Consider the following 11,873-nt stretch of genomic DNA (forward strand, 5'->3'; position numbering starts at 1 on the left):
GTGCATGCCAACAGGCTTTAGTGTTATCATGGTTCAGGACATTTCAGTTGGAATGAAGTGAACAACGGAACAAAAGACGCTGCTGAAGACGTGTCACCTGGAAAGGCCACTGTCGAAGAAGAAACTCTACTCGGTTTTGAGAAGGGAAATAGTGAAGCACTTCATGAAGTTACTACCACTGAGGTGACCATTACCGATGATAGTACAATTCCTGATAAAGCAGATGAACCTCACGTGAAGCAGAAGCCAGTATGGAAGAAGATACGTCCCGTAAAATTAAGAGACTTTGTTGAATTTGAATTTTTGTGTTTGTAGTGTTTGCAAATTCTGTACATTTAATTAAGTTATTGTTAATTATCTATTGGTTTAATTTAAGTGGCTATTGTTCGGGACGAACAATACTAAGGAAGGGGCAGTGTTACGACAGCGGTTGTCACGTGACGCTAGTAACACGTTATGATATTCTCTAAAGTTCGTGAATGCTCGAGTGTTTACTAGATGTACAGTATTCTTGTATATAAGACCTCCAAGAAGTGACGGCAACAATGGAATTGAATTGCAGACAGACATAGAGACGGACAATTGAGTCAAGCGCGTGAATCGTTCGTTGTGAATCATAGCGTTTGTTTAAGTTATAGCGTGACTGTGGAAATTAACTGTATTGCAAAGTTGTATTGAGACAGAATAAACTAGTTTTATTTAAGAAAGGACTTGTATCGCTAAAGTTTCTTCGGAAATAATTTTTACGGAAAATTAACAAACGGTGTCGACGACGGTGCCATTCACCCTAATACGGTCCGGTCCGACAGACATTATTAGTTAAAACGCTATATACTTAATACATTTTTCTGGTACAATTCGTTTCTATTTTTATTTTAAAGTACTTTAGACGTTCTCTCTAATTTTTATATATAAGAAACTTTAAACAGAATTTTTTACTTTTATATCTAAGGTCACTTTCGCGTGTGTGGCCTTACACAGGAACACCGGTGGTTGCAACGTGTGTTCTAGGTGGCGCCACTGCAGTTGTAGCTTTTCTTATGAGCTTGAACGTGCTTGTGGAAATGATGTCAATCGGTAAGGAAAATATGTTTCCGAAATGTATTTTCAAAATGAACTTGCAATACAGAATGTATATTATCTTATTAAAACCGTGCAGTGTTTATTTTTATTTTTTTTCTTATACTATTGCTTTGTTTCTCTTCTGCCATTTCCATCTTTTTCACGACGTAAATTATCATTCTTGTTTTCTAAATTTAACTCTTTCCATTTCTCATTCAGTTTACCATTTGCCCACTTTGCTTACGTTATCAAATCTTTTAGACCGTTCTTCTAGCTAGTTCAAGTAATATTACGACATTAATAAAATGTCCACAAGATAAATGTGTAGGTAAATATTCGTTGCTGTTGTCACTAGGGACCTTGATGGCTTACACTCTTGTGTCCACTTGTGTGCTGATTCTCCGGTACCAACCCCACAATACTACCCTGGTGGAGCTTCTCCCAGAGTCTATCAGGTCCGCTTGCCCCACCCCCTCAAAGGAGGTAGCGACACCTATTGACGACTCGAGAACTACTATTCACACCAAGCGAACCAATCGAATAGAATCTTCCGACAGTGAAGACTCCCCTGCACTAAACGACTTAAACCACTTGAACCAAATTCAGAAGTCTCAGAGGCCTGAAGATCTCGATTTGTTAGTGCCAAATGGTAGTGTCGGAAATTCTGTTTATGGAACAGTCGATCACAACTCCTTCACAAGGTCCAAAATTTCTGGTCTATTCCTGAAAATCCTAGATAAAGTCATGACTCGGCTATTTCCTTATGAATGGACCGTTTCTAAACCCGCCACAGAATGTTCTGGACAGTTTGTGACGAAGATTGTTGGAGTGTTGTATCTTCTAATAATCACCTTTGATTTGCTTATTGTCTGTGCAATGCCTGCCTTGGAAAGCGGAGACATTACCACGCTGTTGTTATTTTCTTTGTGCGTTTTGGGGATTATTATTTGTCTGATTGTCATTGGCTCTCAACCTCAAACGAAGTAAGTCGTAACACGAACTTTTTTTAGAAAGTTTTGGTGTAAGTACTTAACTAGTTAGTATTATATCGAGAAAAAAGATAGTATTTCGTAATTGTAAGAAACAAATTAATAGTTCAAGACAAGATAACTTCAAATAATTTTGTTAGAGTTATGAGTAATAAGTGGAATGTGAAGATATCATAATTTATGGTACTGTGTAAACAATGAGAAGAACGGATATCTTTTGAATAATGTCTGATAATTGATACCTAATGATTCGTCACTAACAGAAGAGCAATGAATATTTTCAACATTTCGTTTAAGTTACTATCACTATAATTAGAGAACAACTGATACTATTTAAAAAAAATGATATAGAGCAGGTTTCTATGGTCTTTCTCCAGGTGTGACCTCAAGTTTAAAACTCCCGGAGTGCCACTTGTTCCAACCATTGCTATCATAGTCAATATCTATTTGATATTAAAGTTATCTATCCTCACGCTTATCCGGTTTACCATCTGGATGATATTAGGTATGTGTAGGTTTTATAAGTTATATCGTCTGTCTGTGATGCGTACAATAGTAAGTTGTGATGTTTGTTAGTCATTCTTCTTTACTTTCATTCTTAAGTTCTTAGAACACGTTCTTCAGATTAAATACAACAGTAATTATTATGTGTATGTCGATATTGAACAGCACAATATAGATTACACGTGCTTTAACATCGCAGTAAACTATAGTACTTAATGGTAATAAAAACTATGGTAAGATATACGTATACTAATGGTCTAATAATTTATGGTATTTATTTGTTGCAATACTAGGATAATTTATTGCTTCAACCTGCAATAACTGTTTGTAAGTTAGTGTGTGGGGGGGGGGGGGGTTAGGTACCATACTAAACCACACCAAATTAAGTTATAATTACGATATAAAGTAATTAATAGTGTCCAATGGAAGGAATTAATACTACGGTACAGTAAATATACATCATAAGTTATAATACAACACCAATTACCAAAGACAACGTGATTTTTTTATATAATGGGTATCATTATATGCTATACAAGTAAATGCTCATACGCAGTATTTATAAATCAGGCTATAATTGTAATGTATTCTCAATCTGTAGTATACGATTTAAAAGCTTTTGAAGCTTTTTTCGTGTGTTTTCCGTAACACGTAAGTAACAGAAACTTAACTGCAAAATAATTATTGACTAAGTGTCAGGATTGTAACAAAGAGTTAAGATTAAAGAAGTATAATCTTAAGATTTATTCAACCACAAGATAAAGTTAGGACAATTTAGAAACTTTTATTTAAGATCAAATCTGTCTAGTGCACTACCTAGGCTTTGCCCACCAAAGAGATCGAATCCAAAATTTTAGCATTATAAGTTTTCAAGCTTGTATACATATATGTTTTACTACATATGTATACATATTAAATTCTAACTTACTGCCCTAATATGAGCAACCAATAGTCATTTATATTTAAAATCACCTCAATTATTGTAGGTCTTCTGATGTACTTTCTCTACGGAATTAAGAACAGTTCTCTGGATTTTCTTCCTCAACCTGTCATAGAGATGAAAATGCCTGAAAGTAAAAGACAAAAAGCTCTGGAACATTTTCAAGAAGACTTCAGCACAGCAAAGATCATAGACAACACGAATAACGTTTCGAGGAGCTACTTATCGTTGCCGCTAGATGGCACTGTGCGAGAAGTGCCCATGAACCATCAATCAAGCGGCAAAAACGGCAATAATGAAAACTCAACTGACGCCAAATGGGAATCTTTTGACTAAAAATTGTATGAAAATAAAATCAAAACATTTTAAGTTTATTACGGTTCTTGAAGTTATATTAATATTCCTATTTTTGAAGGAAACTTGATATTGTGTGTAAGTCTTTCAACTTGTCTTATTTGATGAAAAAATTATATTTCCTTTCAAACTGTAATTAAAACATTGGCTTAATGAGAAAGCTGATTTACGGTGTATAAATATATATATCCATGTGTTAATCTGAATTTCCTTATAACCCTCTGAATTAACTTTAAATTGTTTTCGTTTCGTATTCTTACAAGATTGGGAAATATTTTTGAAAATATTAGCACCATCTGCTGGTTTGTATTGAAAACAATAATTTTATTTTATAACAATTGTGTGCTAGATTGACCTAGATCACGAAATCAATCTGGGCCTTATCTTAGTTTCTGGTTTCGATCGTGCAAAGGTTTATCTCAACGATATATTAATCTAATTATTTATATATATGTCGTATATTTGTGAGCTTGTGACCTTACACTGTTACATTATGTAATTTTCGAGCAGTGACAACATTATTATTTGTATACCTACTAAGCAATAATATGCGACTTTTCTTTAACTAGCTGACCTCTTAATTGTGTTACTTTTGTGTGAAGGCAAATCGTAGAGCTATTGAATGAACAGAGCAACGAACAAACATACACCAAGCATTTCTAGTTACGCGCTAACTGAATTAATAGGAATTATTACTAAAGTATTGTAATGAGTTAGTAGTTAGTAGCCACAGAGAAAGTTAATCTTACACTGATGAATTTAAAAAAGAATCCCAGTGCATAGAAGGGCAAAACAAGTTATTAGTTTTAAATCAAAATATGTTTATTTAACTAAACGTTTGAAATCCAGAACAGCTGGACAATGTTTGACTTGTCAGTGGTACCCTGGATAACTTTTTTTTTGGTTTTATAGCTTTCAAGTAAAAAGACCAAAACACAGCCGCCACCTGGCGTGATTTTAGGAACTTCAACAAACGTAAAAACATATAAAATTATTACTGAAAATAAAACTTTGCCATCCCTATTCATTCTTTCTCCAAAAAATAATGATTTTCGCGCCCTATTATTTATGACAATTTTCGAACGTTATCATATTTTCACGCACAATATTAATGAATTGAACTTTACAACATTACGCAATGGCTGGTAAGAGATGCTATGCTCGTTATAAAAGCAATACAAGTTTTCATTAATGTTATTTCTCTATTGAATCGATGTTTTCTTGTACATATTTAAATTGGCACTTTAATATTGAATATTTTTTCATGTAAGTTTACGCTGAAAGTATTGGAGTGCTCTGCTTTTCAAAATAGTGACGTTTATCAATGCTTATTAACCTTTATCAACTAACGCTTCTTGTATTATTCTAACGTTTTGTCATCACTTTTATTGTGTGTAGTAATGTTAACGCTTCTCGTTCTCCAGAAAATGTGAAATTACATATCCCGATCTGTTTTTCTTAAAAGTGCCTATGTGTCCAAAGTTTAGAAATTGTTTTTGCTGTTGTTTTCAGTTTTAGTGTTTCGCAGATTTCTTCTGGTGTCTTAGATTGGTCAAAAACCACAAATAAAGATGGTTTGTAAATCAACGATGAAATTCTTATTACTCTTTTGCAAAATATATCAGCAATAAAAACATTCTGCTAAATGAGTTTATCTACATGGTTATAAGAATTTATATGGAGTACTGTGATTTTCTTGAATGTAACTGGTATTAAGTCGTTAATAAAGATTCGATTCGATAAAATGGCTACCCTTTCTCTCTCTCGTCTTCAAAATAGTTGTTAGTTTAACTTTATATTATTTCTAAATAATCAGATTAAAATTGTTTGTAGTTAGGATTATTATATATATGTATATATTAAAATAATTGTCATACCACACTGGTTGGCTTGTGAAGCCCGAAAAAGGTTAACAAGGCAGAATTATTTCATTGCAAGTTATTGAAAGTAACTTAAGTATTATAGTTTCAGTATTTTAAAATTAAAATAGTTATACTGAATGAAACTAATTCATCAGGATATATTGGATTGTAATTAAAGGATAATGTTCCTCCTGCAAGAGTGGCTGTGTTAAAAATGTGAATACACGGTGACTTATTGTATCCAACTGAGAGAAATGTACCACCCATAAGGTTTCCTTGTTTTTTCTTTTTTCATTAATGAGATCACTTCTTTTTTTTACATCTTTCAGCTTTATTCATTTCAAGAATAATACACAAGAATATTAAAATAACTTTCAAAAATCGATTTTAAAAACAAACAAGTTTTAAATCCGTTTAATTATAGGCGACGAGAGTAGTAATGAGTCACAGAAACATAAACTATCCAAAGATCGTTTCGTGATACAGAAATACAAGAACAAAAAATCTCAAACATAAAAGATTTACAATGGTGCTTTATTACAAAAAAAAACGTACATACAATGCTTCACAAAGAGGATCATAATAATATACATATACACCATATTGGAGTAGTCAACTTCAGCTTACCAAAGGAAACCAAATGGAAAGTTCATGATTTCTGGAGCCTAACATTTAAAATATTTACTTGCTAGCAATATTGATTGTACCACAAATCGTTCTATTTGGGTTGAAAATAAAAACGTACGGCTATGAATCAAGCTGTTTTCATTTATTTCGATTATTTTAAGCGTTTTAAACTGGGTATTATTTCCAATCTAGATCAAGACCTACAAATTACAAAACGACGGATTACACCTGGTTTATAACTGAGAAAAGTGCGGCATCACACCATGTCCATATTTCAGATGTATGTGAAAGAATCCAGTATATTATTATTGCTTCTAATTATAGTTCATATGCTAAAAAATATACTAATTGTCTACCATCCCTACCCCTTCAATATATACTAAATATTCCTATATAAGGCCTTTGACTAAAATACATAAAGTAAATTTGTTTTACTAGGTTAGATACAGAGGGAGAGGTAGACAGTGCCTACCATTCAGCTACTGGGGCTTCATGCACTTGGAAGTACCTGATCAAGAAATGAAAGTCAATTTCTGTCAACATACATTATTTATACACGTATATGTATATCTGTTAGTGCATAAGAGCCACTGTAAGCCATTAAGTTATGTATTGTCGTGTTTTTAAAAGAAATAAAATGCAAGGTCTTTTGGTAAAGTTGGAGTTAAATTAAAATTTATACAACAGGACTCGAAAACATTGTGCCATCTTACGTAACTCTGGAAATATCACAAAAGCACGCACATTATAATTACAGATTATTGTATTAATAATTTTTGTTAACAAATGCTGTTTTACAAGGTCAAAAACTTTTTGTATTGGTCGTATGTATCGGATTTCATAGGGTTTTTCAAGGCTTATACTAAAGCTATAATCTCTCCATAAACTTAGGCCTAACGTTACAAATTACTTCTGTAATTAGTAAAGTATGTTCTGGCGACGAATACTGTCCCTTTTTTCAAAGGAAAGTTTGAATAATGTAGTATACGTTTTCACTTTTTCACTGTAGCATCACCTTTGCTACAAAAGTAACATAAAAAACACTCACTAATAGATATAAAAAGTTCATTAACGAAATGCGATTCCCCGTTTCTTGATGTACTCGTTGCGCTTAAAATTACAGTTGAATACCGAACAAATGTTGTGATTTTTAGAATTGACATCCAGCTGTTCTAATTTATTATAAACGGTTTTGCCGAAGAAGCTTGACCGCGTCAACATGGCAGCTATGCTGAGGTACCTTGAGCAGGTTATGTCGCATCTAGCGTTCTAGATTATGCTTCATGTGATAGCGCAAGGTGAAAACGAACGCATATTTAGATTATCTGTTGTTTTGTCGTTGTTTTTTTATGTTAGTTAGCTTAAAAGTTTTTTTTGGGGGGGGGGGCAAAGCATTCGAGACGAATACACTGTGACGGACGGAATGTCAAAATAAAATTGGACCTGAAAGCTAATTACTTGAATAACTAAGAGAGGGCAGCACATTCTTAATGTAGCAGAGTGAGCCGCATTTCCTAATGTGACGTCATCTAAAGCTTGGTTGCTCTGTTTTGCTACGTGTTCACATTTGGAGATTCATAGCATGATGTCACAGTCAACACAAGAGAGCTTTGTAAACATAAACTGGTATGGCGAGGGAGGGGCTAGACTCAGAGCATCAAGTCTTTTATTAATAATAAATAGTTTTCAGTTTTGGTTTGTGCTCTTATTGTACCTATCATGACACTTCCAAACTAATGCCACTTATGTTAGTTTCATTTGTGTACTGTACTATTTGCATGTTAATTACCTATACTTTTTATCAGATGTGTGTATTTCTGAAATAAAAGTTCATGACTAAAGTAACCAACGAATAGGCATGCGTACTGTAATAAAATATCATGGTTGATTACACAAAAATATAACATTCAACAGGAGAATACGTGAAAAGCAATATAAATCAATCTTTTTTTTTTTCTTTCTTTTTTTTAGGTAATGATATAAATCTGCACCTTTTGACTCCGGGAAATACATGTATGTTTGTGAAGAATATAATAAATACACATTTAGTGTACCGGTAGTACGTATCGTGTACCAATCATGACGAAACACACAGCTCAACACATGCGTCAAATCTTTTCGCCACTAAAAACCGTCATTTGCTGCAGTGCATTGCCGAAGGCACAATGAGGCACTAAATATTAGAATACCACGTGGCGATAGCGCTGCTCTCTACCAGGAACCACTCGAATTGCCATTTCATGGAATGTTTGTTCGTAACCTTTATGGGAAGCGTTACGAGTATTGACGTTTGCTTCTGTTTTCAACAATGGGACATCCGGTTTTTCTGATGGCTCCGCTATTGTGGTAGTTTCCTGAAATATTAGAAACACGGTTAATCAAGATTAAGTATTGAAACTACAGGTAGGAGACGATGTGGGTATTGAAACTACAAGTGAGAGACTATACGTCCATCCTAGTCCTACGTTAACTTTGTTATTTATTACAGCAATCAAACACGCCTAGTTTCTGTTAAAATATAATCTTACTTTTAAACATATACTAAAAACCTGTGAGATATACAGCAGCTACACGAACTTCTGAAATTCGTCGGCTACGTTTTGGATCCTTTCAACTATCTCCCAGCATTCATGCACAACTAAACGTGCTCACATTAAAACTAATCAACTTGGACTCCTACGAATTCTTTTCATCACACTAATTACAAAATGGGATTTACAAATAACGGTTTAAAATTTCCAATTCGAGTTTTAGCAATCAAGGGTAAAAACTATGATTTTTTTTTACTTTATGCAGTAGTTTTCACTTTCGATTATTTTTTATTTTTTTTGTTTAACTTGATTTCACAAAACATGCACAAAACAAACCAATATAAAGCAGTTTTTGTTGACAGGCCCTATAGTCTTTAGACATTGAGTCACTTCGTAGCATGTGCATATTTGGACTGCGAGAACACTTTATTCATTGAGTCACTTCATGGCAGGGGCGTATTTGGACTGCAAGAACAATCTTATGTTAGCTCATATCGATTAGGAACAAGTATGAAACGTGGATTTCATACAGATCACTTACAGTGATATATCAGAACAGTTAGCCGGACAGCAGCCAATTTCACTCTAACATTCTCATTCACTCTGCGTTTAACGTAAAATAGTTTCTTATTCTAATGATAGATTTAACACCTTGAAACTTAAATCACTCGAGGTTATACCTGCTGATAAACACTGCACAATAATGTATTGAGTCTTGTTTGTTTTTAAGGCATATTTACCAGTGAACTGTAGTGTTATATGAAGGGTCTTTTTTGGTACATTATACACCTCTACTTTAGGGATGGAAGCTCTATGGATGTGCTCTTTGATCATGATTATATTTTAAACATAAACCTGAAAACACGATAGTAAAGTGAGCCGCATATTCAACCTCACATTGAAAGAGAGAGGCATAGTTGATCATTAGGAAAATTAACCTTGGAAAGTGATTCTGTCACAATAGTTTCATGAGCTTTTTAAGGTTTCTTTTACAGTAGAATTTCCTACTGCTTAGAGAAAAGGAACTGCGTTTTAATATTATGGAAAAATACGTAAATAAGTTGCATGTTACAAGTTGTTTAAAAAATCAATTGTGCGCCTTTTTTTATGGGAAACCTGGTGGGAATTTTGACCCCTTCATGTTTCTTCTGGGGCAGTAGGAGTCACCATGCCAAGTTTGGTGGGGATTGGTCAAACAGTGTGCGAAAAGTTAGCGGACAGAAACACAACAGATTTCGCTTAAATAAATAATTATATAGATAGATAGATAGATTAGATTACATTGAGGTCCAACCCCTCCCCCTTATGACGTTTTTTTTTTTTCATGTCAGCCAGTATCACTGTGTCAAGTTGTGCTGATTTGGTAGTTTTCCGGGATTAGATGGAGGCCAACTTCTCACTGGGAATTTGGACCCATCCATGTTACTTATGGTGACCGAAGGACTCAACATGATAAAGTTTGGTGGAGATGGGTTAAATAGTGTGCGGGGAGATAGCGGACAAACAAACGTACAATTTTGCTTTGGACTGTTTTCCTGGCTTTAACTTTTTTAGCCTGCTAAGCTGAAGAAGTGCGCTTTAACTTAGGCAATTTCAAAATTGAAATGTGCTGAGACTAAAACATGCGGGATATTATAGCGTTCCGATTGGATTAAATTTAGTGATGTTGCATTAATATGTCTCCTTGACAACCAAGCAAACGTAATGGGGAATTTCAGCCAATTATTATGAATTTTATGCGCCAGCAATACCAAGCGTGGGGCGCGCGTACACCCGATTTGATTTTATTACTCATCACGAACTCGACCAACATACCCTCAACTCTAATCTATTATATGCCCAAAGTTAACGGCGTGACAGATAAACAGACAGAATTTTGACTGTCCATGTTATTCCTAGCAACGGTAGGAGTCACCACGCCAAGTATGGTGGAGATTGGTCAAATAGCGTGCGAGTAGTTAACAGACAAACATACAACAGATTTCACTTTTTAGCCGCGGCATAGCAGCTCATAGACTGACTGACGTTTTTCTCAAATACAAACGTTTAGCTCACAGCTCCATCTCTTGACCGATTAGAGATCTAATTACAGTCGCGGCTATTGGAGATTCCCTCTTGTTCTTTATAAAATGCTTAATCAAGTTTCAGCCTTCAATTCTCACCAATAAGGAAAAATATATTGGAAAATATATATATTCTCCTCCTTGCGTCACTTACTTCTGGGCAGACAGTTGGTTTGGCTGGCGTATTTACTACCCTGTCCAAGAAACGAATTATTTGCGCATCAACTTCTTCAGGATCGACAGGAACAGTGGGTGTTGTGAAACTGGCTAGAACACATACGATCATAGCTGCAACAAACAGAAGTGCCACAATCCCCAAACTGAAATAATAATAAACGTATTTAGCTACATTCATCAAAAATTACGTTATATATATATATATATTTCAGTAGATAATTTTTCACTCAAACCTATAACTTATACCAGAAGAGATGCGAAAATTCTAATATAATAACTAGAGTTCATAATAAATATGTTTAATTATGAGTAATAGGCAAACTACAAAAATCTTCTATGACAACTGTGCCCTAGGTCACAAGTTGAATATCCTTCCTGCTATCGGCGATTTCGGCCTTCAACCCAAAAACACCTGACAAGATTTGGTCTAATTGGCGATGTTATGTCGTACTCAGGACCGGCCCTTAGGGGAATACAGCAGATGCGAGGCACCCGGGCCCTAAACTCTGTATAAGGTCGGTAAATTTGACCGACGTCATAACCACCAAAAAAATAAATTTAAATTACTGCTGTAATTTCGAAAACCTCATAGAGGAGTGGGCCAGTGATGGTGCATGAAAATATAATTTCACTTGAATTTTTTAAGAACATTTTCTTTTTCATTGTTATTATTACATCTGCTTCCATTTTGCTATGTTTGGAAACTGGGTAGGTCATTACTAAAACTGAGTTTCAGATGCATCATGCATGGTTATATATTTTTG

General features: G+C 34.4%; 2 protein-coding genes across 3 annotated transcripts in view; one reads left to right on the plus strand and one right to left on the minus strand.

The window, feature by feature from the left end:
- LOC106461079 (probable cationic amino acid transporter) overlaps nucleotides 1-5,477 on the plus strand; it is a 47,737-nt gene extending 42,260 nt beyond the window's left edge. For both annotated transcript variants that reach the window (XM_022387931.1, XM_022387930.1), the window contains exons 8-11: nucleotides 953-1,077; nucleotides 1,418-2,045; nucleotides 2,429-2,556; nucleotides 3,542-5,477. In XM_022387931.1, the coding sequence (XP_022243639.1) occupies nucleotides 953-1,077; nucleotides 1,418-2,045; nucleotides 2,429-2,556; nucleotides 3,542-3,831 (1,171 nt within the window). In that variant the 3' untranslated portion in view covers nucleotides 3,832-5,477. The remainder of the gene's footprint in view (nucleotides 1-952; nucleotides 1,078-1,417; nucleotides 2,046-2,428; nucleotides 2,557-3,541) is intronic.
- A 749-nt stretch (nucleotides 5,478-6,226) lies between these two features.
- LOC106461081 overlaps nucleotides 6,227-11,873 on the minus strand; it is a 10,667-nt gene continuing 5,020 nt past the window's right edge. The window contains exons 2-3 of the mRNA XM_013920872.2: nucleotides 11,087-11,252; nucleotides 6,227-8,692 (exon numbers count right to left, since the gene is read on the minus strand). Coding sequence (XP_013776326.1) covers nucleotides 8,519-8,692; nucleotides 11,087-11,252 — 340 coding nt within the window. The 3' untranslated portion in view covers nucleotides 6,227-8,518. The remainder of the gene's footprint in view (nucleotides 8,693-11,086; nucleotides 11,253-11,873) is intronic.

The sequence above is a fragment of the Limulus polyphemus genome, unplaced genomic scaffold (genome assembly GCF_000517525.1).
Source record: "Limulus polyphemus unplaced genomic scaffold, Limulus_polyphemus-2.1.2 Scaffold893, whole genome shotgun sequence".
In the NCBI taxonomy this organism is placed as follows: domain Eukaryota; kingdom Metazoa; phylum Arthropoda; class Merostomata; order Xiphosura; family Limulidae; genus Limulus; species Limulus polyphemus.